Genomic DNA, 27,964 nt, shown 5'->3' on the forward strand with positions numbered 1-27,964 from the left:
GCTCCCCTGCAGCGCCCCGGTGCCATGAAGCCAAAGCCGTGGGTCTGTGGGGCTGGGGCCATCGTCACCCCGGCCCGGGAGCCTGGACACCGCGGCCAGGTCCGGTAGCGAGAGGCAGGTCTATCCCAGGGCCGGGAGGCGAGTGGGGGGCTGCCGGCGAGCGAGGGGCTGCCTGGGGCTGGCCAGGCTCCTGCCGTGCACCCCGAGTCTCCCAGGAATACCATCCCCATGGGAAGAGAGCGGGGCTCCCACCCAACCCTCAGAGCAGCGGCTGCAGCAGCGAAGGGGATATCACTGAACCACGTTTTACAGCCTGTGGTTCCTATAAACTCCAAGCTGAGTTTCTCAAACGCTTTATGATGTTTAGTGTTGTCACACCTGCTTCTCGTACCATCCTGGGTAGTTTTCTGTGTTGAAGATGACTCAGGAGTTCAGCAGAGTCCAGTATTTAATTCACGATGAAGTAATCCATTTCTGAGGCTGCTCTGTGGCTTTCTGCCTCCTGAGGATTATTCATACAAGTGGAAAAGGTGCTGTGCCTGCCCTGAGAAGTTAATGCAAAAAGCACTGACAGCAAACCTGCGCTTTTCCAGAGCTGAAAGGGATTGCTCATGCCGAAAAGCGCCCGACAGGACACACGTGTCCCGGGTGATTGAGCAGAGGCCTCAGAGGAGTGCTGCAGGGGAACGCTGCGCTCCAGCAGCTTTGCTCTCAGTCAATCATAGATTTTCCTTATTAGAACTGCAGTTACTGGGTGTAAAATCTGAGCAGTCAGTACAACAGCTTTCTTGCAGGATTGGCACCACTTTGTTTATTTTAAAAGACTTTCGTTTTGCTCTGGGAAGCCTTTAAAAATACAAACCTTTCTAAAATTACCACTGGTTGGAGTGTCATCTGCTTTACAGCTCCAACCAAGGTCTGGCTTTGCCCTAACGAAGGCTTTGCCCTAATGAAGGTGTTACTCAAGGCTTTGTCTGTGTTGTGAACTCTCAGGTACCCCAAAGAAAGACCAGGGGACCAGCCTGTGGCACCCACACAACGCAGCTTCTGGCTGCACCATGATGGGAAGCGTGGAGGACACGACTCCCCGCCTGGCCCGAGCCGTGCCGGCTGCCAACACCTTCCCTGGCCACGGGACCCGGGTGCAGCTTGATGCTCTGAGCAGCAGCTGCAGGGAGTTTTCTTCCTTTCCAAGGGGGCTGATTACACAAGTAGCACCTGCTGATTTAACCCAGCTCCTGGAGCTAGAGGGTTGCTGGGAGTGGGGCAGAGTCACCTGAGCAGCCTGAGAGGAAGAGGAGGCTGAGCAGTGGGGAAGGAGCTGGGCTGAGCTGCCTCAGCAGCAAACTGGGATCCTCCAGCCCCTCCTTGGTGAGGGTGAGCCCGTGGTGAGCAAAGTTTGGGGACCCTGTGAGAGCTGCCAGCGCCATGGCACATGTGGGTACAGGTGAGAACAGACCGGGGTATGTCCCACTTCATCGTGTTTGCTTCCTGCTGCCCAGGGAGGTGTTCCCCCCCGCCCCAGCGTTCGCAGGAGGCTCTGCTTTGTAAGAGCTGGACTCAAAACTGGTTTTAGCAAGTATCTGCATCTGGAAGAGGGTCCTTGGTCAGGACTACCTGAGCCAAAGCAGCTCCTATATGAGGAAGCAGCAGGCTGGTGAGGAAGGAGCTGCTGCAAGCCGTGGTCTGGCTCTGAACTCTGCTGTGGCTGCGACAGCTCACGCCTGTGGTACAAAGGAGGAGGTGGCCCGGGCGGGCACGTGGCTTGCCCAGGCTGCTTTGGTTTTCTCGGGGTTGTTTTGCCACTACAGCAAATGGGGCAAGTCTGGTGTAATGAGCGTCGTCACTATTTGATGTTGCTAGAGGTGAGGGGAACAGGCAGTGGTTTGCTCCGAGGCCCCGCTCTCTCCTCCCCTGCGTCTCCAGACTGTCCAGGAGCGGAGCTGTCAGGGGATCCCTGAGGTCCCAGCGTTTCCCGTCCCCTCACAGCCGATGCTGCTCTCTGAAAGGCATTTCACCACAGCCCCGCTCCCCCCGCCGGGTCCAGCTGTGCTTTGCAGCACAGACCCCTCCTCTGCAGAGGAGCCTGGGGCGCCCGTCAGCCCCAGGGCAGGCACAGGCGAGTCCCACAAGCTCCTGGGATGTCGGCAGGGAAGTAACTCAGAGCACTGATTTTCTTTTTTTTTTTTTTTTAAAAAAGGCAGAGCAGTTATTCAAAAAATATATCTTTATTTTTTTCAGTTTATCAGCTCTTTAAATAACTCAGTTAAAATATGTTTTATTGCACATTAAAGAACCTTTCTGGATTCTTGCTGTCCTATATAAAATAAGTTTACATAGAGAAAGGAAAACAGACTTTTACATGCACGCTCTGGATCACTCTTGCTCTATGGAAACCCCGAGCAGTCAGCCCGGTGCAGGCTTGATTCATCCTCCACATCTACACAGCGCGTGCCAGGCAGTGGGGGATCGGCTGCGGTCGGAACGAGTTGGGAGCAGGACAAGGAGCAAGGGGGAGGGCGCTGCCACCGCAGCGGGGGGCCCTGGGAGTGTCCCCAGAGCCACGGGGGTGCAGGCAGCAGCCCCTGGCCTGCCTGTGGGTGCAGCGTGGTGGAAGCGGCGCGTGCACAGGAGGCAAAAGGCAGGTGCCGAGGCAGCCCTGGGGACGGAGGGGTGTGAGCGGGGTGTTCTAGAAGCCTCCCTGGGCACGGCCAGCGTGGGGTCGGGCAGGAAGAGGGCAGCCAGGTCCCTGGGAGGCTTCTGGGAAGCCACGTGCTGCTTAATGAGCTGCTCTGAGGTTACACTTAATTGCCAGCTTGAGTAGTGTAAAAGGGAACAAGCTTGCAGAGTATGCAGCTCGTTGTTGTGATCCGAATTAGATTTCATGCCCTTTTCAGGTGAGTCTTTGGGGATACTCAGGGTCTCCTACTCAAGCTGTGGGGTAACTTGCTCTACCAACCTCTCGCCTCAGAACAAAGAGCTCTTCCAGGCACCTTTGGAATCAGGTGCCATATCAAAATTCAACTTCAGAGCTTTCCTTTCATCCATTCTGTGCTCTTCCCGAACCCCTGACATGGTGCTGCATTCCTGAAAGCCCCGGGGTTTTCCCCACAAGTCAAGCCACACAGCAGAGAGCAATTCGTGTTAATTCTCTGTGTGGCAACAACCTGCTGCTGTGGGGTAACTCCTGCCCACACACACCGGGGCGCGTGCAGCCGGCTGCTAACGCACCCAAGACACTCCAGCTCAGCACCCCGTCCTGCTCCAGCCATCTCCTGCAACAATTAACTGGAAAACTGACGTTGCTTGAAGTTCCTGACGTAATGTCTCTGCGCCCTTGGCTTCCAAGTCTGAGCTTTGCTCAGAGAAGCTGCGACTGCAAGTTCAATCCCTGAATAAGGGTCTGGCCCGACAGCCCGTCAGCGCTCGTCCAGACGTGTGCCGCTCGCCCCGGGCACACGGGTCCAGCACCCGCCTCTTACTTTGGCACCCGGATGGGCGGGCACACCCACGTCAGCGCTGCCCAGCCTCCAGCGTGTCGGGCAGCTGCTCCGTGAAGGCCGATTCGAGCCGCAAAGTGCTGTAATTGGGGGGGGGAGTCCTGGGCAAGGGGCTGTCCTGGGGCAGTGGCAGGCGGAGGGCGGTGTTGAAGGTGGGCAGGTCCTCGTCGATGCAGACAGGGTTATCGTGGCCCTGCCTCTCCAGCTCGCCGGCCTGCGGAGCCTTCCCCGAGCGGTCCCTTTTTCGGTCGTTCCACCATTTCTTTGCCCTTTGCCATTGGCGCCGCATTACGATGGAAAGCGAATCGATGAAGAAGACCTCGACGATCTCGATGACGCAAACGACCGAGCAGCTCATCCAAAGGCCCAGCTGGCCTCCGAAGTTGGAAAGAAGAATGACGAGCTGGAACAGAAGAGAGCAGAAGGTTATCGGCTCCCGTGGGCGCTGGGTGCGCGGCCACGGCACCGTTATGGCGCAGGGCTTGGGGCTGGACAGCCAGAAAAGTGACCCCGGATCACAGGGCTGCAAAGGCAGCGTCGCCTGAGGATGGTTTCCTGCCCCAGCCTGGACGGAACCGTTCCCCGGCCAGATGAAAACTCCCAGCCTGTGTGGGATGAAGAGCCGCCTCTTCTGGGAGCTGCTGCGCTCACTTACTGTGTTGGCAGGATTCTCCGAAATGAATCTCTCGTTCAGGTCTTTGTAAAACACCATGAGGTTTGCCAGGTCCGTCCTGAGAGGCAAAACAGAAGGCAGGCTGAGGCTTTAGTAAAACAATAACATGAAAGGTACTGAAAAACTATGCAAATAACCAGTTGGACCAGTAGGGCTGGGCTGCTCTAAGGGAGCTTTTCCCCCAATTGCCATCATTAGGGCTGCTGAGATTATATCTGAGCTTGAGGTGCAAGCTAGAAACACAGACATGGGAACTTACTTGTTCAGCTTCTTGTTGATTTTCTGCCCTTTGTCCCAAGAGAGAACTCGAAGCATCCAGTCCTGGAAAAAAAAGAGAGAAAATACTGCTATAGCTGTGTGTGCTTGTGCAGAAATCCCCTGGAAAGGGAGCTCGTGCTCCTTGGACCAGCCTAAGTGCCAGAATTGAATGCCTGTGATGGGCCAGCTGTCCCCAAGGGGATGTCCCAGCCCACAAACTAAATTTTAGTTTAATGGTGAACTCCTGGAGGGGAAGCCCTGACCTGGCCACTACAGACTGAGCCTCTGGGAAGAGCATCACTGAAGTGCTAACGAACACCCCGGGGGCCCCCCCGCTTCCCTGCTGAACCTGCGGGTTTGTTTAATGCCTGGTTGTGCCACGCTGGTGTCATGGCCCAGTGCAATCAGGAACTGACCTCTGAGACAGTGGATGGCCACTGGGCGATGCTGGTGGTGAGTGCCCACTCCTTGAAGCTGTGGAGAGAGGCAGGCTGTCAGCTGGGAGCTCCAACGCACACACAGCTTTCCACCTCTGGTCATGGGCAGGACTTACCTGCAGGCGTCTTTGCAGATCTGCTGGCAGCCCAGCTGCTCCTTCACGAACTTTTCGTGCAGCCTGTAGTAGCAGTACACTGCAAGAAGGGAGCGGAATGTGTGGATGAGAAGCCGGAAAGAAACACAGTGATTTTTTTGCTACCTGTGCTAGAGTGGGGCTGCTGGGGTGTAGGTGGCCTTTGCGGCCATCACCTACGTGGTGGGGATAAAAAGATTTACCCATAAATATTGCAAAATACTCTGGGAAGTGGTTGTCCCTTGCTACAGGCATGAACAGATGCCTCACCCAGTCAAGTCTGCCACTTGACACTTCCATGGCTGCTCAGGAAACAAGTCAATCTAAACAAGGGGCGGCTTTAGGTGCTGTGGTATGGGGTGTTAACAGGGGCTAAGGCAGATTCGCCTCTTCCCAGAGTGGTGTGGCCAGGGAGTGCGGGGTGCAGGCAGGATTGTGCCTTGGGGAGGTGCAGGGTGCAGGCAGGGTTGTGCCCTCAGGGAGGTGCGGGGTGCAGGCAGGGCTGTGAAGGGGGCAGGCAGGGCCATGGCTGGCAGCGGGTAGTTGAGGCACGTGCTGTGCAGGAGGTGTTTTACTCACTCCAGTTGGGGTTCTTCTTGTAGTTGCAGTACTCTGCCCCGGCCGGTAAGGGCTGCGCGTACTGGGCGCAGCCGCATGAGTCCACCATGGCCTTCTGGAAGCAGGAGTGCAGGCAGATCTGGGGGAGACAAACCCAGAGCTGGTGTCTGAGAAGCACAGGCTGAGCACTTCTGCAGCGCCAGGGTCTGGGCTCATAGGCACCTGAAAACACCCCCTGTTCCTGGTAGTAGCCATAAGGTGGGAACCCCCTTTCCCTGGGCCTTCAGGTTCTGTCATGAGTGAACACAAACACGGGCAGAAAGTGCCACGGAGGGTTTAGGCTCTAGTGCAAGAAATGAGAATATAATCCTCTCTGAGGGGGGTTCTGTGAGTGCCCCCACTTCCCCTGTAGCCATCAAAAGCTTCAGTGCTACAGCTGCTCTTTCCACAGCCAAGGAGAAGGTTTCTGGTCTGCCACAGCACGTGGTCCGTGAATCAACAACCAGGTGTGGGAAGTGACTCACTGGTGGAGCTGTTCACAGCTTCCACTGAGTTGTGCTGGTGCTCATTTGGAGACCAGGAGTTGTAAGGATTAGGAGGGCAGTAGAGTCAGTGGTTTGTGCTAAAATACTTCATCAGCTGGAACAAGCAGGAACTGAACTTCTCTTTTTGAAATCCCAGTTCTCAAGCCTTTTGGTCCCAGCCCTCCTGAGCCCTGAGTTTCGGTGAAGTACTGTTATTAAAAACCTGAGATAATGTCTGCGTGATCCTACCTGGCAATACATCACAGCAGATTTCAGGTGTAATGCCCCATAATGTAAAAACCCAGCCTAGGCACAGGCTTTGCAGTAGGCAGCAGCTCATGTAATTACAAGTCCTCAAGGGGAGAGTGCCAGAACAACTGACACTCTCCAAGAGGACCCAATTACAGAAACCATGCAAAATTAGTGGAAACTTGCTCTCTAAACAAACATCCTGCTATCTGGATACTGATTAGATGGTATCTGTTATTCCTGGAGTCCTAAAGGTCACAATTTCTGGCTTCAAGGGTTACTAAGCTGCAACATTTACTTGGCCAATATTTTCCAGTCTCACATTGCTTGAAAATTGCCTAATGAGCTCATGTTCTCTCTTTATCTAACAGGGTGCCTAAGGGAACGTCAAACACCAACCACTTCAGAATAAAACTTGGATTTTAAAAAGTGCTGGGGTATTTTACATCAGTGGTTCAAAGCAGTGACCCTACAGCTGGACTGTTCACAATCTCAGATCCTGAACTACAGAAAATTGCAAAGCTTTTTATGAAGGTAGTTTTCTGACTGATAAAACCAAAGGTAACAGGTTTACCTGGAGCGAGTAGCTCTTGTTATAGAGATTTTCTACTGGAATGTCAGCGCCAGTCTCCGTACAGTCACTGTAGGGTTTGCTCAGCTTGCGAGACCGAGTCTGAGAACCAGGAAAGAACAAATCTTGTTATTTGGAGCTCACAGAGAAACCAAAGGCTTCAGTGGCAGTTCATCACAATTCTGAAACTGTAAGTGATGGGGCAGGTTTGAACAGCGTGTTTACCTTTTGCCATCTCAAATGATTTGTCTACCACTTGTCAAAACAAGGGTTTGTTGTGTGTTTTTTTTTTATTTGTAATATCCATTTCCCAAAACACCACTCTGGCTGGATTATCTGCTGCCTTCCTTGAAAACCTCTGCAGGAATGCCGAGATGCTATAAACATAACAGTGAGGATTTTTCAAAGCAGAGTAATTAATATGTATGTTTTCTCTCATTGCAAAGTCCTAGAGGCTATGCATCCTTTATCCTGGATGTGTTTGTGTTTTGAGGGAAGGGGGGTTGATGGTTAGGTTTGGGGTTTTTTTGTTTGTTTTCTGTGAAGACCCACACCTTCCTGAGCTGTTGTTGCACTGGCTGCTGCCGTTCTGTGGGTAAAACAGCACTTCAGGCTGTGCTAGTGCTCAACAGCACCTCTCTAAAGTCACTTTAAATCCAGTGTTTGTATCTCTGATCTCAGCATTCAGGCTACGTCGTCAGCTTCCCGCAGGCTGCCTTACCTTGCTCACCCCTAAACTATCTTTCTGCAGCAATTATCCACTTTGTAACAAAGAAAGTGGCCTGAAACCACAAGAAATGTCATCCACTTAAGAATCCATTGACCCATCTTTCTCTACAGAATTTAAAATTAGGGGCTAATCCTACAAAGGATCAATTTAGCAGGAACCTGAGAAACGCCTGCTTACCTCTAAAGCACCGACTAGATCTACAGGAGAGTGAGGCCAGAGCCACAGCCAGCACCAGCCAGCAGGACCAGGCGGCTACAGGCAGGGACGGTGCAAGTCAGCTGTGAGGAAGATGCTCAAACCTCTCTTTGGAGGGAACACAAATAGGTGATTTCAATATTAGAAAGGGCTTACTTCTGAAAACTGAATGAAACCAGCTTTTAAATATGCTTTTAACTGCTGCAGGCAGTCTGATGCCAGGACACCTGCCTCGGGCTGCCGCCGTATCCTCTAGCAGAGGACATCCTTTGTGTAGGATTTTTTTGTCATGGCTTATACTCCTACAAAAGCTTGTTCATTCAGGTACTGAAATAATTTCCAAACTAAATATTTAACTAAAGCGCTGAAACTCCTACCAAGCAATGCCTTGTTTGCATTCCAAACATCTTGGAATATTTTTCGAGGTGGGGGGGGGAGTCCTAGTACCCAGCAGAAACACACGAGCGATAACCTGGACACGGACGTGTGGAGCAGCGACCGCCGCAGCCTGCACATCTCTGCTCCCTCCTTCAGGTACGGGGACGCGGGTACAAGGCCCGACCCGGCACCGCGGTGGTGCAGCCCTGTCCTGACAATCGCGACTCTCCGGAGTCTCCCTTTGCTGGTGCTACAGAGTCACCAGCTTTGGGGTTGAGTCCAGCAATTGTGTCCAGCTTCTATTTTGGGTTACGTTAGGATGCAGCCAGGTCACTTCCTTGTGCCAAATCTTTTAAGCACAGCCACAGAGATATGTCCAATCTTGGGTTTTATACTATATGCAACAGTCCAAACCTGCTGTGCTGGGAAAATACGACATTAAATATTGAGCCTCTGCCTGCAGTGACTTTCTCCTGTACGGTGTGATAGCTACAAAGCAAAGAGACTTTGCCTCCTTTACACCGTTCTGGTCCCCTCCTATTCACTTTTTGTTTGTTAGGTAGCATTTACTCCGCTGGTTAGATCAAGCAGTTGCTGCCAGAGTTTTCCAGACAGCTGCAAGACAGTTAACTACTGGCACGTTTTAAAAACATCAGCCCTGGTTTTCATGTCTTTTCTGATGCGTGGGCTATCTCGATGTGGCACACCCAGCCCGGACAGATAAGCAGGCTGGCTGAGGCATCTGACCCAACCATCAGTGAATAAAAGGCAGAGCTAAAATGCTCACTTAACAGCCCATCCAGATGAAAGGGGAAAGCCCGCCTGCCTGATGGCACTGCTTTTACTTCTCAGCCACCAAAAGAAGCCCCTTGGGTCAAATGCCTTGTCTGCACTACACTAATTGGGGAAATTTGGAGCTGCAGCCCTCCCTGCCCTTGCTGGCAAGCAAGACGCTTCACTGAGCTGGCAAAGGCAGAGTCGATGCCCACGAGTATTTTTTTACAGCTGGGATAGCGAGAAACCCAGCAAAAGGAGACTTACACCCACAAAACAGTGAAATGGGTGGTGCTGCAGCCGCCTCTACGGACCTGACCCTAATGTGGGTTACCCACAGCTCGAGCTCCTTCTCTTCTGCCCCTGGAACCTGCGTGGGATGCAAACTCGTCTGCTTATTGCTAAAGCGAAACGAGGCACTTGACAACACATTTCTGTGGTTGTGGATTTTGCTGTGAAATCAAAACAAAAAAAATCCCCTGGAAAGCCAAGGGGCGGGAGAAAAGGGAGAACAAACAAAGTCCCAGTAGCTGTTGGGTTTACAAAGACCTGATTTTCCAAGAGCCTCTGTGCAAAGGAAAACTTTGCTCAGAAAACTGCTACTTCCTCAGGGCGCTTCGGGTGCTGGGGGGGTGAGGTTTTAGACACCTTCCAGCTGCTGGCTACGTTCAAACACCGGATGGGTTCATATTTACATCTGTTTCAAGGGAACGGAGCCGGGCGCCCGGAAGCAAGGTCGCTGTCACTCACAAAGTGCATCCCTATGGAGGTGGCTGCTGCCGTCTCAATTTCTGTGCCGATGTCTTCGATGAAGGGATATTCGTTCTGGTCGTGGACGATGATCTTGGCTCCCGTGGATGTCACCAGGAAGGGGTTGTAGTCTGCTTCATCTATATACAGAACCACCTGCAAGCCTGGAGAACAGAGACAAGGCGGGAGCGGTTACACCAGAAGCTGGAGCCATTTTTCCTGGTGAGGGAGGGCAGCAGAGTTTATTTAATGTTATCTGTAACAACCCAGCAAGGCCTTTGCAGTGCTAGACTGAGACACTGCAGCAAGCAACGTCCCTCCGCGGCCCCACGCACAGCAAACAAATAATGTCTCGTAGAACGTGGCTGAAACTTACTTTAAAAAGTTATATAACCGGGAAGCAGTAATTTCAGATGGAAAACATTAGTGATGCAATGATATTATCTTTGTATTCTCTGGCAACAGTTTGCACTAGTTCAAACAAGCATTTCCCCAATCAGCTTGCACATCTAGAGCCAACACATCAATCACTCTCCAGCAGGATCCAGTTTGCGGAACCGCTTGTTATCGAACAGTCCCTCTGCAAACTCCGCTCCTCACCGTACTCGCTGCCGCCGGTGGAGGTGCTCAGGACCGTCCCGTTTTCGCCACTGTTGAAGGTGTAGCAGTTGCCGTGCAGGGGATGATGGAAGCGAGTGAAGTGCCTGAAAGAAATCCAGTATTGTTACATTGCCCTCTGCAGTTTTAATTGCCCGTGGGAGAAAATCAGCAGTTTTGGCAGAGACACAGCAGGACTGGATGTTTCTTACTTTTTTTTTGGCAAGCAGTTTGGTTTGCTGAGAAGTGTGGGTCTTTTTCTTAATATCCTGAAACTATGTGGAGATATGATCTGGTTTAATGGGAAATGAAAAGTTTAGGAGATTTTCAGGTGGGAATGGGGACTGAGAGGTGGGGGAAGCGGATTTACAGAACTAGCGGGAAGGTGGCGGTGGAGGGGACAGAGTCCTCTTCCATTCGACAGCCAGGTGGCTAAAGCAACACCAATCTTAATTTTTCAGAAAAGATGTCATAGCCACTGTCACAGAGGGGAGGCTGAGGACACACCCTTGTGATTCAAGCACATTCATGTCTTCCCTGTGAACATCCCCTCCCACTCAAGCAAATGTCTTCATTCGGAGAAAAGACGTTAAGCGTTTGCAGGATTACAGACACAAGCAAAACGCCTTCGGTAACGAGAGCTACAGCGCAGCCCGGCAGCGGGGAAACGGCTCAGCCCAGGTGCAGGAGCAACCGTACCCCCAGAGCTGCCACCCCCGGGACGCGGGGATGACTCTCCTGCTACCGCCCTGCCACAATCGTAAGCAGGTAGATTTGATTCTGCCCAAAAGCATGGGTTTATATGAAACGTGGACAGCAGAACACTAAGACAAATTCAATTAAAGAGCGTAATTAAAGTTCACGAAGATGCAAATGTTTGCTTTCATTTAAAAATGGAATCGGTTCCTGCTGGAATTCAGCAAATACCAAATATTCAATTCCTATATATTATGTACTCGGAAATAAGCTGTTAAGCTGGCAGGTATTTTCTGTGCACTGACCTTTTGTCACAAGATAGGCCATCAAAGAAACATGTCAGTAGCAGGTCATCAGCAGAATAACTCAATTTTTCTTTAGTCTCCAGGGGAATTTGTGCCATGATGTTCATGTAATGCAGCTTGTACCACTCTTGGATAGCATTAACACCAGAACTGAATGTATAAAGTGCACACTCACTGCTGTTGTTTGCATCGCACTGATAATTACAAAGGGGAAAAAGCATTTCAGATGAAACGAAATTATGTATTCTACAAGGTAGGTGTGATACTGTTTCTCTTCCACAGTAACAACCACGTATGAAGTTATAGTAGCACAAAGGGGACAGAGAGTCATCAGAGACCTTTCACTCAGGGCTAAGTGATACGCTCAAATGTTTCAGGCCCAAAGGAAAGGTCACAGAAGGCACTGAGTCTATCTGGGTAGACTTCAGGAAGGTATTTGTCTTCCAGAGAGCTGGAGATGAATCTGCAGGCAGCCATGGAGGCAGCTGGGGCATTACTCACTATAAAGCCACCTAAGCAAGCAATAAAATTGGCTGGAGGGATACCAACCCAAAACAGCCCTTCACCACCCCACAGGGAACTGGCTGGCCAAGGGAGAGGGACACTCACCAGCTGAAAGCCAATGATATCATTTGAATCCCCGGAGTTCACTATGGACGAATCCTTGTGAAAGACACTGCCCTCTATTTTCCTTTTCTGGCCACTGCGGAGGTCAGTCGCCGTCTTGGAGAAGTCCTCGAACTTCAGCAGAGGGATCTGTTTGAAGAAGTCGCTCCCTGCACTGTCCCATTCGCCCACCGACCGGCGCACCTTGGACTTGCCCTCTGAAAATCCGTAGAAAGTCTCCAAAGCTTTTTTTGTCTCTTTGTCCAATTCAGATAAATAGTCTTTCATGGAACTGTACCTGCATTGGAGACAAGGCGACAGAAGGTGACATCCCATCTCACCTCACCGCCGAGCTGCAGCGTTTTGCCCGCGGCACGGCGAATCTCATCGCTCAGCACAGAACCCTCTGTCGCAGGCTCACATCAGTCTCTCTCACCACCTCCTCAACTCACAGCGGTGTGGGCAGACACGCAGCTGTGCCCTCAGAGAGACCTCAGAGCAAGGAGCGTAGGAAGCAAAGCAGGCTGAACTGCAGAGAAACCCTCCCAGCCTCCCAGGCTCCTTGGAGGTTGTGTTGGCAAGCCCGGGGAGGCAGAGCCTGTGGAAATAAGACTTCTGCATCTGTGCCAAGAGACACGGGAGAGCTGGACTGCCTGCAGGGACCAGGGTGGATAGCTGGCAGCAGAACAGGCATCAACGTAAAGCATAATTTGGCAGGAGAAAAAGTATTGTTGATTGATAAAGGCGAAGCATCCTATAAGGGAAAAAAGAGGCAACAGAGGAGTGACAGATGTTCCCCTTCCGTTCCTCGGGAGACGGCGTTGTTTGTAATCCTGGAACTTTGGTCTGGGGAAGAAGGGAATCTGAAGAGAACCACGGAGCCGACCAGGGACTGTCTGGAGCAGAAAGCTGTATCGACAGAGCCAAGCTCAGCGGGCAGCGAGCGAAGGGTGTGACTATAACCCACACGCATCTGAAGAGCATCCGCACAAAGGTGGGTACGTTACTGAAAGTGCCGGAGAGGGAAAACCCAGGGCTGGGACAGACCGGGCTGGCGAGCAGCGCTGCACCGCGGCAGGATAAGCCCGGGAAGGGGCTTGGTGCTGAGCTGGCGGGGGGCTGAGGAGCTCGCCAGGCCGGGGACCACCCTCGCCCCCCCGCCCCCATGCCTTACTTGTAGGGGTTGATGTTGCAGATGGTGACGGCGGGGAAGGGCAGCTTCTGGAACTGGACGGTGACAGAGACCGAGGCGCTGTAGTAGTTGAGGAGGAGCTCGGCGCACTGCCAGAGGATCAGCCCCACGGCGCTGAGGGTCAGCAGGATCCAGAGGAAGCGGCGCAGGCGGCCGCGGGACACCACGATGCGGCGGCAGCCGTGCGTGTTGGTGTTGAGGCAGTACCAGCGCATCAGCTCGCTCAGCGTCGGTGCCTGCGGGCCCTTCACCGGCAGCGTCCGCTTGATCCGGGCCGTGATCTTCTTCCCGGGGGCACCTGCGGGGGGACGTGCCGGGCGCCTGAGCGGCCCCGCGGGACGGGACAGGGTCCCCCCGCGCTGACAGGGCCGCGCTGCCGAGCCGTGAACCGGCATCCCCCCCCCCCCCCCCCGCCTCCCCGCCGCGGCGGGGGTCCGAGCCGCCCAACACCGCTTGCCAGGGGAAGTCGCGCCCGTCCCCCCCGCCCGCCTCACCTCGGCCGCCCTCCGGGCCCGGCGGGGCCATGCTGCGATCCCGGCCCCGGCGACGCTGCCGATGGCCCGGCAAGCGCCCGTCCCGGTCCCTACCCCCCGCCGCCCGCCCCGCCCCGGCCCGCCCCGGCCCGCCCCGGCCCCGCCGCCCCCGCCTCCACTCCGCGGCCGCGCAGCGCCGCCCCACGGCGGCCGCGGGGCTGACGGGAGCGGCGGGGCCAGGCCGGCGCCCCCGGGGAGGGCCCTGCGGGCCGCAGCAAACGCCGGCCGCTGGCGGGAGCCCCCGCGGGTGGCATCGCCGCTCGTCCCCGCGGCGCCGGGGCCCGGCCGCCCCCGCCCGCCCCCTGCCAGCAACAAAGATGGCGGCGGTGCCGCCGCGGCGCCTGCCCGCCGCTAAGGTGGCGGCGCGATCACGTGGCGGCGCGCCCCGCCCCGCCCGCTGCATGGCGGCGCCGGGAGGCGGCTGAGCCCCGGCGGCCCGGCGGGCGGGAGGGATGCGGCGGCCGGCGGGCTGAGCGGGGATGCGCGCCGCGCCGCCGCGCAGCCATGTCGCGGGTGAGCGGCTCCGCGCCGGCCGGCTGCGCCAAGGAGAAGCGCTCCTTCAGCAAGCGGCTCTTCCGCGGGCGGGCGGCGGCGGGCGGCGGCTCGGGCTCGGCCCCGGCACCCCCCGCCGCCGCCCCGGCCCCGGCCCCGTCCGGGCGGTCGCTCGGCGGGTTCATGAGCCGTGTGTTGAAGACCCTCTCCACGCTCTCGCACTACAGCAGCGAGCCCGAGCCCCGCGGCCCGCACGCCCCGCGCCTGCCCCCGCCGCAGGCGGCCGGCGGCCTGGGCAGCTGCTTCCCGCCGGGCCCGCCGCGCAGCCCCGAGCCCCCGCCGCGGCCCGCCGGCGGCCCCGAGGCCGTGCCCGGCGTGGCGGGGCTGCGCAACCACGGCAACACCTGCTTCATGAACGCCATCCTGCAGTGCCTCAGCAACACCGAGCTCTTTGCCGAGTTCCTGGCGCTGGAGCAGTTCCGCAGCGGGCAGCCCCCCGCCGCCCCCAGCCCCGCCGCCGACGGCCCGCCGCCCGCGCCCGGCGAGGTCACCGAGCAGCTGGCACAGCTGGTGCGGGCGCTCTGGACGCTGGAGTACACCCCGCAGCACAGCCGCGACTTCAAGGTGAGCGGGGCCTGGCCCCAGGCCGGAGGGGATGGCCGCCTCGTCTCTTCGAGGCGGGAAGGCCGAGCGTGAGGCAGCTGTGCCACCCAGGCCTCGTCCGCCCGGCAGCGGCCTGGAACCGGCCCTCGAGCACCTTGCCCCTCAGGGTGGGGCTGCCACGGCCGTTGGTGTCCCTCGCCAGGCCGAAGTGCTCAGGGCTGGGCTCCGTGTGTCGCCCTGGGGGCCAGTGGGAGATGCCTGTTCCCTGCGCCGGGTGGGTGCCAGGGGCCGCTGCTCTGGTTGTTGGGGCGTGGCGGGGCCTGGCCACCAGTCCGAGCACTCACGGGGTGTGAAAAGCCTTCTGGCCTCGCCGGCCGCTCTGGTGAGCAGCTCCAGCCGCCCGGCACCCCTCTGGAGAAGCAGACCCCCAGCCATGCACCGTCTGTCCAAGCGGCGACGTGGTGTGTCCGCCCCTCGGCTCTCCCGCGGTCCCCGGGGTGAGCGCCTGCAGTTGAGGTGCTGCCGCTACGTTTGTGGTGAAATGGTGGTGAAAGCCGGCTGATGGCTCTGCGGCTTTTTCCTGGTGAAAGTGTCCATTTTGCTGTTTCATGCCTCTGTTGTGCTGCCGTTAGAAAAGTTGTGACTAATTGTTGTGGCGGTGCCGGAGTCGGGATCTGCGAGCGTGCATGGGAGGAGGAGGAGGCTGCTGAGAGGTGTGCCTCGCAGGCTCCCCGGGGAACTGGGGACCTCGGGCTCATTTGGGGAATGCGTTGCAGCAGTACGAGGTCATAACCTCCTGCTCGTACCAACTCGTGTTTAATACCGTGGCGTTCTCCCGGCTGGAGCCCTCGCGCCGTGGTTCGATCTGCCGGCGCCGTGCCCTGCCCTGCCCCGCCGTGCAGCCCTGCGCCCCGCTGCCGGCAGCGTGCTCCCCCAGGAATTGTGTAGCAGAGGGCACAGTCTTTGCACCTCTGTTTTCAGAAAGCCCTGCAGTGCTTTTGGATGAAATAAGACACAACTGTTCTAAAAGTGCTCCAGGCCTACCTCGCTTCTCAAAACAGTAAGAATACGGTGAAGTTTTATTGTAACAGCAATTTCCTGGCATATAAAACTGGTCGTGTGAAAGAATGAGAGGGTAGGTGGTAGCTTCCATACCGTTAACTTGAAGACCTTTGCTTTAGGGGATTTTCTCTTGCAGAGCGAGTTGGAGAGGGGATGCACAGATGCATGAATATCCAGCAGGACCGTGGTTCGCACATTCTCAGGCTCTCTGCCTCCAGTTCGGATGGGGTGTGGCAGCAGGTGGAGGCCGCAGGTACCTGCGTCTGCCCCCCCTCGGTGTCAGTCGGATGGTGGGATGCCTGGAGGCTCCTGAGGTGTCGGCGGTCTCTGACACCCTGTGTCGTTTGGGCCGACGCGCAGCCACCACCTCCTCCCTTTGCTTCTCCCGCGTGTTTCCGGGCAGTTGTGCCCACCCTCACCCGCAGCGAGTGGGGCATTCCCTGGGCAGCCCGGCTGTTTGCCTTTGGGGCAGAGGCACCTGCCCTCTCTGGTCCAGGTGGCCGCACGGGCGCTGGGTAGAGGGCGTGGGTGTTTTCAGAGCGTTTGCTGATGGAGCAGCGCTCGGGAAGCCCATCCGCTCGGCTGTGGTGTGTCCAGTCCTGGCAGCACCGCGGGGCACTCGCCTTCAACCCCGTCTTTCACCGCTCCAGAGGCATTCTGGCAGGAGAAGAAAATGTGGATTTCTTCTGAGTAATAGCAGGAATAAAAGGTTGCAAAAGCAGAATTATCTTTTGCCGGTGTAACTGATAAAATCAAAGGGAAAGCAGACCACTTTCTAGGCCAAGATACGCTGTTTATGCAGGCCTGCAGTAGCGGTGTTCAGATAAGAGTGACAGAAGCAGGAAAAGAAACAGGTCTGTAGATTAAATTAAGGCCATGTTCCAAGGGTTTTTTTATGGTGGAACTTTCTTTGCTTATTTCAGGCATCACTAATGGTAAGTGAACGCTTCTCTACTTGCTGTTGATGTAGCTGGAGCCCATCAATCTTCTGCCTGCCAGGTCCCCTGGAGGTTTTTAAAAAGCATCTTGCTGTGGGGGATCTCGTCCCAGTAAGTCCTGTTCAGCACTGCGTGGTGTCAACAGCCCGGGTCTTACTCAGAGTGACTTTGTCATTATGTCAAGTACTTGGCTGTTTCCTTACAGGGGTCAATTACTTTTAATAGTAAATTAATACCTCTAAAGACAGTTAAGTAGCCTGAACCTGCTATTAAATTCAGTGTTCTTAATTAAAATTTTTTTCAGCAGCAGGTTTGCACAGTTAATTTAAAGATGTAAACAACAGGCTTAGATTTGAGAAAGGTGAGGATTGGCATTTTCGCTCTGAAAACTGCTGCTTCTCCTCAAAAGAAGAAAAACATCTCCCCAAGCTTGTTTCAGATAGAGGGCGGAACATTCCCTATCTTCATTGCTTTATTTTTTTTTTTTTAAGGGTGAAAAGTGTTTTCAGGAGAGTCATTTTGTGCTTTCACTCCAACAGTAATAGCCATTGACAGTAATATTTATTTGTCGGTCAAAGAGCTCTTTAGCCAGCACGCTTAGAAATTCATGTGTGTTGGGTTTTTTTGCTTTTTTTCCTCTTTTGACACTGAATATAATTGGGCAAAGACGCTTCCTGATTCCTAAATACTTATCTGCAGGCGCTAAGCTTATTTTAGGATGAAGGATAACACTTATGCTCTCGCTCGTTCTTATATCTGTAGGCTTTTTTCTTTGGGGTAGGAGAAACTTTTCTAAGAGAGTGTCTCTGAGTCCTGGTGGGCAGAGGCCTTTGAGGGGGCAAGTTCTGAGATACTCCTTACCCTTAGCTGTTTTTTCTTGGTAGTATTTTCTCCCTTTTTAGGTTGGTCTTTGAGAAATAACCCATCCCACAGGTTCATGAATCATGTAGTCCTGCTGCTGAAAACAAGGAAAATGCAATTAAAACAAGTGGTTTGTGTAAAATGGTTTGTCTTGGAACTGCAGGGCCGAGAGAGAGCTAATGCACAGGGAGGGGAGCAGCCAGCACGTTGTTTCTGGTCAGATCTCCTTGAAACACAAGGATCTCTGCCAGTTTCTGCATTTTAAACCTGACATTTCTCTCTGCCAGGAGAAGTTTTTTTTTTTTAATAGTCTTTTCTTCCCGGGTTGCAGCGTGGATCCGTGCGGAGCCTTCTCTAAAGTGTTTGCAATGGCTTGTCCTGGGGGCAAGGACCTGCTGTGGAAGGGGCACCCGGGAAGGCTTTGGGAGCGCTGGCTCGTACGATGGGAGCCGAGGTGCGGTGGAAGTTGTGTGCATCCTCTGCTGTGCCTGCTGCGGAGGAGTTGGCTGCCCAGGGGCACGTGCTTTGCTTCCTGCGGGGGCAGGAGGCAAGGGCCGTGGGGGCACGTCTTCACCCGTGCTGGGAGCGGGGGGGAGCGGGCGGTGTGGAGGATGCAGTGGTAGGAAAAGGTCAGGGAGGGAATGGATGGGGAGGTGGAAGCGGAGGGGTTTGGTGCGCCGGTAGCAGCCCTGGGGCTGGGAGCAGAAGGGAGCCCGAGGAGATGGTACAGGAGTGCTGTGGCGGGGCGATGGATGTTGGCTTTTTATCTCTGCTTTGGATGACTTTCCTGTTGATCCTGCGCTCGTTTGCAGTTTGTTTTAACAATCCTTTTCTTCCGATTGCTCAGTGGTTTTTATTTTCCTGCCTAAACAGAGCTGCTGCTTTCATAACAAGGGCCAATATTGCAGCTTGTGCTTCCTCTTTCCCCTTTGTGATGGTGTGACAATGGTGACAAACATCTATTGTATAAGCAGGAGCTGTGCTTTGGGCTTGTTTTTTTCCGGGGAGCTGTCCCGTTCTGCCTGCAAAGTTCCTGGGAGCATCAGCTAGTGAGGACAGAGCACCCTTTGTGATGGGGAATTGCTCTGCGACACTTGGAGGTGATGATGGGGGTCTTGAGAGAGAGGTTTTTATTTAAACTAATTGGGCTTGAAAAATTGTATAAATTTATCCAAATCCTCTACCCTTGCCTGCCTTGGAGTTCTGGTCTCCTGTGGATGATGAGGCTGTTTTCTGTTTTGAGGCTTTCTTCACAGCTAAGCCAGTTGCACACTGAAGCATGTCAATGTTTAACAAGACCCTTTGTATGCTAGAACTGTGTTCATTGCATTTTTTTGTCCTACAAGATGAAGACTGCCCTATTTTTATGACCTGCAGTGTGTACAGCAAATACAGCAACATCATAGTAACTTGATTGAGTTGGATTATCAGAATTAGATCTGAACCTGGGATGGATCCCTGTTAGCAGAGCAGGGATTATTGTGCCAGGTTAATAGTGCTGCTTCCGTTTTTATTTATTTTTAAACCTGTGTTTAGTGTAAGCTTTGGTAGTAGCTGTGTGTAACTCTTGCAGTTTCAAGGTGCTCGTGTTTTGGCAATGCACTTGGTGTTAATACCACGCTTGGGACAAGCAGTCTGTCAGCTGCCTTGGTCACTTCTTTGTGAATTAATGAATAACTCCTCTGAATTACGAAGGAACTCCTGCTCAGTATCTTTACCTTCTCTTGTAGATTAAATAACAGCAGTTCTCAGCACTGGGCTGCTTGGTGCAGCTGGGGTGTTGGAAGCCCTCAGTCCTGCACCCGGAGCTGTTAGCCACGAGCTCTCCCACTCGCTAGAGCCCTTGTGCTTTGCTAATGGGGCCAGTTATGTGGGAAATGGGATCCCCTGGATCATATTTAATCATCTTGCTCTCTGCCTAGCACAGTGATCAGTTATTTTATTCTGGACAGTGGCAACTGCTTATCCCTAAAATATTTCTGCGGAGAGCAGACCGTCCTCCCTCTACACAAAGAGATGGAAGAATGGGACGTGAAAGAAGCAACACAAGAGCCTTCACCCTTCCCTCCCGGTCCCTCGTCCCTTGGTTCTTGGCATTTCGGTTCCTGAGTTCATCGAAAAGGGCCTTGAGCGGGGCCAGGTGACGTGGGGTCTTGAAGTGCTTGTTCCAGTTCAGTCCAGGTGCCCCCAGTGGTGCCACTGCAGTGGGGACATTCGGAACTGACACACTTTACTTGAAACAGAAAGCAAGTTCTAAATTTTCTGCGTCATTGTTGTGACACTTCTTGACATCATGGGAACATGTTTCTCTCTTCACGGGGATCACAAAGGTCTTTGGCAGTCTTTCCACATTAGACTTTTCTTGTTTTAATGTTAATGATCAATAAGATGCAAGTCCATTATTGTGGGGGGTGTGTGTGGGGTTTTTTTGTTTTACCTTTTTCTTTGTGCATATTTCCTTACAATTTTTTACTGTTTTTCCCCTCCTCACCTCCTCACATAAACCCCCTGAGAGGGGTTTCCTGCAGCAAGGTCCTGGTTGCTTTAAAGCAGCAGTCTGATTTACTTGTCAAATCCAAAGATTTTTCTGGGCATTTCTGGGTTATACTTCAAACTTTGATCTGAGTAAGTGCAGCAGAAGGCTGGGAGAGCAGAGAGCCGAGCTGCAGAGTCCAGGGGTCGGACGCTGGTTTGCGGGGGTTCTGCTGGAGGGGGAAGCAGAAGCGGTGTGGCTGCTCGTGTCCAGAAGTCCAGAAGGGCGAGGGGGAGGCGGGGAGGAGACCCCAGTGTAGAGCAGCTCTGCGGCCCTGTGGATGGACCCTCGGTGGGGCTGGGAGGGTGATTATGCGTGGTTTCCAAAAACTGTTCTCTGTCTTCCAAGCTCCGAGGCCTTTATTTCCACGCTCCTCCATGGAAGTACAAATGGTGAAAGTATGAAAACGGTGTCGTGTCTGGCAACCCATGGAAGGGGTAAGGGAATGCCTGTTCTTAGGCAGCTTAATTGGATCTGTGCGTTGCTCCGTGCCCAGCTTTGCGTGCTGGCATTTAGAAATGGCCCCACTTGATTGTGAGTAAACCCATTTGGAGCTTCTATCTGAAGGCGTGACTGCTGCGGAGCACCGCTTTAATGAACTGTTTTGCATATGATTGTGTCAGTGAAATTAACGTTTGTTTTGCAGCATCCTTGAAGGGAGGGAGGCTTGTGTGAGCAGTAGGGATCAGATCCCTGTCTCAGGGGCCCGTGCTCTAACCTGGGACCTGAGGGAAAACCTGGGGAGAGCGGGAGAGGCTCAAGGGTGCAGTGGAGCACCAGCTCCTTGCGCTCCCCAGCCCAGCCCTCAAGTCTCCTCTGCACCGGCGTTTCTTGACTCTCCTTTACTGAACTGCTCCACACTTGTGGCATTCCCCCGCTCCTTAATCCCTCACTCTTTGGAATCCCACCAATCGCTCTGCTAGCCTAGCAAGAAAACAAGGACTTTTTGAGAACAAAATCAGATTCCTGCTGTTTATAAGGATGAATTCTCCCGGCAGTCAGCACCAGCTCCGGCAGTGCCTTCCAGCCACATGACCGTGCTCCTGCCATGAGCCAGGGAAGGAGCGTGCCTGCTTGGGGACGCAGCACCCAACAACCCACCTTCGTGTCTGGGTCCATTTTCCCGTGTGGGAGAGGCAGCTGAGGACCACTCGCCCCGGCCATGAGTCCTCTGCCTGCTCCGGTGTGTTGGGAGCTGCCAGCGGCTCTGCCCACTGCTGCCTGCGCGGAGGAGGGAGCGCTGCACACAGCAACCCTGGAAAGTGTCATCTTGATATACTTCACTCTCTCCTTACGTGTTGAAGAAAGGTGGTTAATCAGGATTAACTAAGGCTTCAGCCTGGCAGGGTGAGAGTAGCTGCTAGCGCAGGATGGGTGTCAGGCAGGGGCCGGTGGATGATGCTTCTTGTCTGGACTTGTTAAATGTGGTGGAGAACCTGCTCTGGTCCTGGCATGCTGCGCTCTGCCGTGCTCTTCTTGTTTTCACTTTTTGAAGTGGAATAATAAACGGCTGTGTTTGCTTTCCCCTCTGCAGCAGGCAAGGGCCTGGCTGCGCGAGGAGCCGTTCTGCACCAGCCCCGAGGACGGCTTCGCTGCCTGCGGAGCCACTGTGCTCTCCCACAGGGTGCTGCCTCCCGAGCCCCAGCACCCCGGCTTTCACTGCGGGGCGAACAAGGGGTGTTTTATCCCACCCTGGCTGCTTTGACAGACCCACTCTCTTCAAAACCGCCTTTTTCTGCCTTTTGGAGAGCTGTGGTAAAGCTCAGCCAGTGGAGATCTCGTCTGTCCTGGGCTGGACCAGCGTCTCCTCCTCAGTGCTGGGCAGGTGGGTGAACCCCGAGGCTGACACAGAGCTCGAGGGGCTGTGAGCCCTGCTGTCCTCCTGCGAGCCCAGCTGTCCCCTGTGTACGCAGAGAGACGCTGCGGGGGCTTTCTGCCACCGAATCCCCGGCTCCTGGCAGGAAGGGGGGGTTGCTGGGTGCGCTGCCGTGCCAGCTCTTCGCGCGCTGCTGCCAGCCTCCGTGGAGTGGGGAGGCTCGTTGCACTGTCTCCCTGTCTTGCTTTTTTTTCCCTGCTCTGTGCAGCCTGCAGCAGCTGAGCCAATGTGTCCCGAGTGCTGGAAGCCGTGCGGGTCCCGCTGGCAGCAGCCAGTGGCAGGGCCCTGGCCGGGAAAGAGCGTGGTGGTCCCTGCGGGCACTTTCAGCTGGGCGAAGGGTCACTGCTGGCCTTGGCTTTGTCCCCGGGCCTGGGGCGGAACAGAAAGTCTGAAACACATTGTTTCCCAGGTATTGCTTTTCCCAGAAAAGAGTATTTCCATTCAGAGAGGGGAAATTGCTTTTTCTGTGTGTGAGTGGACGGAGTCATTTAGATAAACACTCTTCATGAGATGTCTGCCATAGAAGTTGCCCAAACACAGAGCTATGTCTGTAGGTTTAAAAAAGAAAAAAAAAAATCTGGTTGAGCATAACTCGATGATGTTCAATGAAAGATAAGGAATAGCTTTTCTTTCGTGCTCACGTGTGTCATTGTGTCAGGTCTCTAATGAGCTGGCTTCATCCGTTCATGTACAAAAACCTTTCCACAGCTGCTTCCTACCAGAGGCACTCTGGAAAATATCAGACTGACATTTTTCCTTTAGCTGTCTTTGTGATCTGGAACAATAACAGCAGCAAAGGAGAGGCCAGTAGTTCAGCTATGTTTGCCTTTATTTATTGCATCTATTTAGAGCAATAGATGAATGATTATTAAACTTTCAGTGGGCTGATAAAAATGATAATGCATCTTTGCCATAAATCTGCTTTATAGATGGACAGGGACTTGTTTGGTTATAGGGTGCTTGCATTAGGGGGTTAGATAAGTGTATGCGATCGATATGAAATGATGATTTTCCCCCTCTTATCTCTTCTGATGGTGCTGCTTCCATTCAGGGTGCCCGTGTGCTGGTGCTCGCCCATCTGGGGGAAGGGAAGATTTCATTCCTTCTGCCAAACTCTTAGGGGCTGAGCTGAGGAAAGGGGCTGGAGGTGCGCAGCCGTCCAGTCATGGAAAGGTGTTGGGAAGGGAGCTTGGGAGACCGCTCCTGATGTCTCATATCTGAAACAGCCACAGCAAAATCGTTCCTGACCGGTTCTTAGTACCCTCTGGTGATGGACAGGGTCCGTTCAGATATGCCACCTATGCTCACAGCAGAGATTAGGGGCAGAGGATTAAAAGCTATGGGGGGTTGGTAAATGTGGTGGGTTTTATGTTTTTATGTGTTTTTTTTAAACCAATATCTTCTTAACTCAGATCTGCAGCCAGCTGCAATTGCTGTCGCTCTACTGCAGTGGGTTCAGCCTAAGCAGGACCAGCAAAACGAGGCGAAAGAGGAGAGAAAGTTTGAGGTTATGTTCTGACTTCTACCTGTCTTTGTGTAAAGTAACCTTTCCGCAGCCTGGGTGGCTGAGCAGGGATCTTGGGGAGGGGCTGTTGCAGTTGTGGCCTCGTCTAAACCAAGTCTCTGCCTGAGCTGCGCAGATGTCACCGGGACTGCACCGTCACGGCCTGAGCCCTGCACTGGGATGGGGCCGGCCACGCTCCACGGCACGGGCGGGAGACCCGCTGCCCCGGGGTGGCAGCTCTGCCGCTGAGAGCTGGAAGAGGAGTCTCAGAAAATAAAGACGAGGAAGTTCAGGGTGTTTGATGCTTAATGATGAGCTACTACGTCCATCAAATGTTATTGGGGCTGTTTGGGAGTTGCCGGTCTGGCTTGCCAGGAGGTTGCAGTCCCCCGTCGGTGGCACAGGGCTCACCCCAGAGCTTGTTCGCGCAGCCCGAGTGAGGGGCCAGCGTTGGAGACGGGGAAGCGCATGGGGCTGTATCTGTCTGCTGAGCCATCTAGTTGGCTGGAGGCTGCGCTTCAGGAGCTCCTGGTATTTTTCTCAAATTGTTGAATTGTTTGAGTCAGCGCCTTTATCTCTCACTTGGATTTAATCCCTTAGTATTGACCGTTCCGCACTGCGTGCCTGTTGCTCCTCCTTTTCACCTGGCCTGTCTCGGGTTGCTCTGCTGCCCCAGCACCTCAGGGGGCACTGGGGAGGAGGCACATGGCATTGCACAGAGCAGCAGACGCAGAGGTTTAAGCAATAACAGACCCACTTGTAGCTGCGATGGCAGGAAGCGTGAGTAACGCTGGGAACACGCTGCTATTGCTGGAGTGTTTTTGTAGTGGAGCCTCTTGGAGCCTCTTGTGAAGGAATTGCATCTGATATTTTGTAGTGCTTCCTGAATCACTTCCAACGTCTTGTGATCTGTCTCCACAGGCAGCTCTTTATCCTTGGTCCACTCAGGCTGCGAGAGTGTCGAGGAAACCAGAGCAGTTATCATGGAGGTGCTGCTGAGATGAGGAACGACACAGATACAGCCCAAGGCCCGTGGCTGTTGCAAATCCCCGGGGTTTGCTCGGCTGCGGGGAGGTGTTAGGGGCTTGCGTGGCTGGCTGTAGGATGACACATCCCCAGGAACGCGTGTCAGTGAAAGCCAGCGAGGGTCTAGACTGGAGTGATGTGCTGGTGACACTGGGAGGGAGGCGGTAGGAAAGGCTAGCCCGGATTGCTGAAATCCTTGCTTACATCTGTTTCCTTACAGACCCGCCCATGCCCCCTTTTTCACTTGAAACACCAGATTCACTTCTTCCTAACAATACTGAGCACCCTTTTAGCTTCAGCTCTGTCTCGACTAGGACATGAAGTGCGGTGGCAGCACCTGTTGGCTAACTTCACTAAGACTAGACCAGCTAAGGCAGCGGCTCTTAGTGTGCCAAGGGAAGGGTGTTAGTGCTGGCCCGATGATATCAAACCTTTTTATATCGGTGTGGAGAGGACCGTGCTCTGCTGGGGGGGGTTGTGTTTCAGCATCTCTCTTTCTCTTGGCCCTCTTTGGTCAACTCACTGCTGAGAAGAATGAGCTCAGCCTTACTGCGACCTGCGCTGCCTTTGGGCCCTCCCTTGGTGACAGTGACCCTGTCACCTTGGCGTGCAGAGCTGGGCACAGGAGGGAGCGGGAAGGGGGAATAAGGCTGTTAAAAGGCAAGTGTGTTACTGTGGAGGTGTGGATGGCCGGTGTGGAGAAAAGATGTAGTGAGAAGCACTTAGGAGCAGACTGAAATCTGTGCTTCACGCTTCGGTGATTGATTTTCAGTTTGGAACTTGACACGGTAATTTAAGGGCTAAATTTAATTTTCAGTGTAATTTTTTTGAACAAAGATAATGTTTGCAAAGGAAGTCTTCACATGTACATCTTAAATTCTTCCCTAAACCGTTGTCTGGCTGTGTTCAACTGGACACAGCTGCTGTGAATATCAGCCTTTTCTCCTTGCTTACAGGTGTTTTGGATATTTTGGAATATTAATTTTTCCTAATTCTAGATGACCCACTAAATCCTGTCAGCAGCGGCTGGCTGTTGGCTGGGACCTGCGGCTGGAAAGGTGATGGGCTCCCACGCCCCTGCTCGAGGGGAGCAGTGCTCCTCGAGACCCGTTGCTGGGCTGGAGATGTCAGCGCCCTGAGATGGGTCAGCCTGGAGCTTTGGTAAGAATAAAGGAAGGCATCGTGCGCCGATCGAGAAACCGCTGTTCTGTAAATCTAACGAAAGAAGTATAAGACCAGGGATCGTCATAAAGTTGGTGGGCAGGGGCGGTGTTCGGCGGAGGACAGTTTAAGGAGAGCTCTGCTTACGAGCGCCTCTGGTTGAGGCAGTGTTGGGTGGCGGGTTTCTAGCCCAACTAAACTAGGTTTCTCCAGGTTGTTGCCATCTTGTCCTGATAGCTGCTGGGCGAGTGTTGAGTGTTTAGGTATCAGGCCAGGGTCTGCAAGTATGTTGACTATATTTTCACAGTTAGCGTTAAATTCCGTAAATTGGTGCAACATGAGTAATTCACCAGGCTTTCTGCTGAAGGAGGGCAAGAGGTATCAGGCTGGTACCTGGAGAGGCTTAAGATCATTTTTTGGATCATGTTTTGTCACTTTTTTCCTGCCAATGGATCTTGTTTTGCTGAATGGGGACTAGGAGCGGGGAAGGCTCTTTGGTTGCCTTTAATCCTGGAGGCCCTACAGACTACTTTGGATTTTTCTCCCCAATCAGTTGGTTTGCAGCAGTGCCCAGGCTCACATTGTGTTGGGCACCGAGCAGGGGTGTGCTGGGCTCGCACCGCTGTGCTGCAGAGGTGAGCACTCCCTGGGGGCTACTCGTTTAAAACTGTGTTTACAAATTCCATGTGGGAGGGTGCTGGTCCCTGGGCAGGCAGTAAATCTGTTGTCAGAAGGGCTTGCACATATGTAATGAGAGCAGATTATTTCTGTTTTCCCTTATTTTGCTGCCTTGAGGCAGGTGGACAGATTATAGAGGATAGAGAGTGCATGTTTATCAGTCCTTTCCTGTCTTTTTCATCACCCCCCTCTTCTGGTGACCCCATTTTCTAGAGGGATAAAGCGAGCAGCCCAACCTCTTTTCTCAGATCTGTTGCAAAGTCTGATTAGAGAAATGGAGGAGCTCTGGTACCGTGCGTGTGCGGCCTGCCGCAGCCTTCCCGCATGGTTCTTGCCCTGCAGGTACAGCCTGGTCTCTGCCGGTGCCTCTGCCCCTTTTTGGGGACCCTGCTCAGACAAGCTCGAGTCCCGTGTAAATGCTTTCTGTCTCCCCGCAGGTGTGCCGTGGGGTGTAGGTGCAGCACATCCCAAACTGGATCGCCTCTCCCAGTAGTACGTGGCACAGGAAGGCTGGGGAGTTGCTGTGCGACTGGCGTGAGCTTTGCTATGAGCCTGTTTCTCACAAAGAAAAGCCCAGTATTGGCTTTGTGGTTAAAATTGGTGGAGTGGGAGCGTGGGGTGGCTGACCCGTGAGCGTGTGTTAGGTGAACGCCTGTTTCATGAGCAGCAGGAGGAGCGGGCTGGCTCTGCCGGCTGCAGCCTGGTGCCTCCTTGAAGAAGCGGAACATGCTGATTTTTCTGTGGCAGAGGTGGGTTCTGCTCCTCAGGAAGGAGCCCTGGGCCAGCTGCTGGGATCAGCTCACCACAGCACGGTACTCCAGGGAGTGTTCCCACTGAACGCAGGTGCTGGTGCCTGGCGCCCGTCCTCCGGAGCTTGTGCCGTGTCCCCAGCGCACAGCGGTGAGTGCTGGCAGCCATCTGGGTGGTGGTGTGGAGGTAAAAGTGAGACCAGAGAGCTGGAGCAGAGGAAACATTTTCTGGTGTTGGTTGCTGGTGAGGAAGATGCCCTAATAAACCCTGGTGTGGGCTCCCATCGGCTTTTTGAGGAGATGTTGTCCGGAGGAAGGGGTGTGCATGGCCCAGCTGGAGGGCTCAGTGCAAACTCCAGTGTTAGGAAAGGTGTCCCCAGAGCTTCAGGGTGAGGATAAATCTTCCACCTGCAGATTTCGGTTGCTGGTGACCTTTAAGCCCTTCCCGTTTGTGTCTGGAAGCAAACCAGCTTTGAGCAATCCCTCGGGTGTGCTGGTATCCTGAGACGGCTTTTCTGGAAGTACCAGAGTAGATGAGGTGCGTTCCCCAGGCTCTCGGCGTGCATCCAAAGTGGTGCCAGCTGTGTGTTCCACACCTGTGACTATCTGAGTCCTCCCTTGTTGCAGTTAGCTGGTCCAGCAGTGCCCGTCCCATACCGCGCTGCTCTGGTGTCGCTCACTCCCCGATGCTTCGGTTCCTCGTGCTCAAAAGCTGCACCTGCCTGGCTGGGACCTGCGTTTGTAACGGCGCGCGATGCCGGGGCCAGCTCTGCCTTCCCTCTTGCTCAGTCGTCTGCCCTAAGCAAGCTTTCTGTTTCGAG

At 54.0% G+C, this 27,964-nt stretch overlaps 2 protein-coding genes across 4 annotated transcripts in view; one reads left to right on the forward strand and one right to left on the reverse strand.

Moving 5' to 3' along the window:
• Positions 1 to 2,209: 2,209 nt before the first annotated feature.
• On the reverse strand, positions 2,210 to 13,728 carry SCNN1G (sodium channel epithelial 1 subunit gamma). Its single transcript, XM_074840647.1, has 13 exons — positions 13,622 to 13,728; positions 13,110 to 13,425; positions 11,939 to 12,233; positions 11,330 to 11,523; positions 10,332 to 10,435; positions 9,732 to 9,895; positions 6,908 to 7,006; positions 5,582 to 5,699; positions 4,985 to 5,063; positions 4,848 to 4,905; positions 4,433 to 4,494; positions 4,156 to 4,231; positions 2,210 to 3,903 (listed from the first exon to the last, which is right to left on the reverse strand). The coding sequence occupies exons 1-13, from the start codon at positions 13,650 to 13,652 to the stop codon at positions 3,514 to 3,516; spliced, it is 1,986 nt and encodes a 661-aa protein (XP_074696748.1). The 5' UTR covers positions 13,653 to 13,728; the 3' UTR covers positions 2,210 to 3,513.
• A 436-nt stretch (positions 13,729 to 14,164) lies between these two features.
• The window catches only part of USP31 (ubiquitin specific peptidase 31), a 40,096-nt gene continuing 26,296 nt past the window's right edge, over positions 14,165 to 27,964 (forward strand). For all 3 annotated transcript variants that reach the window (XR_012625252.1, XM_074840888.1, XM_074840887.1), the window contains exon 1: positions 14,165 to 14,776. Coding sequence is in view for 2 of the 3 variants with exons in the window: in XM_074840888.1 (XP_074696989.1) it covers positions 14,165 to 14,776 (612 nt within the window). In the remaining variant the exon portion in view is untranslated. The remainder of the gene's footprint in view (positions 14,777 to 27,964) is intronic.

Source organism: Strix aluco, chromosome 15 (genome assembly GCF_031877795.1).
Source record: "Strix aluco isolate bStrAlu1 chromosome 15, bStrAlu1.hap1, whole genome shotgun sequence".
Classification (NCBI taxonomy): Eukaryota; Metazoa; Chordata; class Aves; order Strigiformes; family Strigidae; genus Strix; species Strix aluco.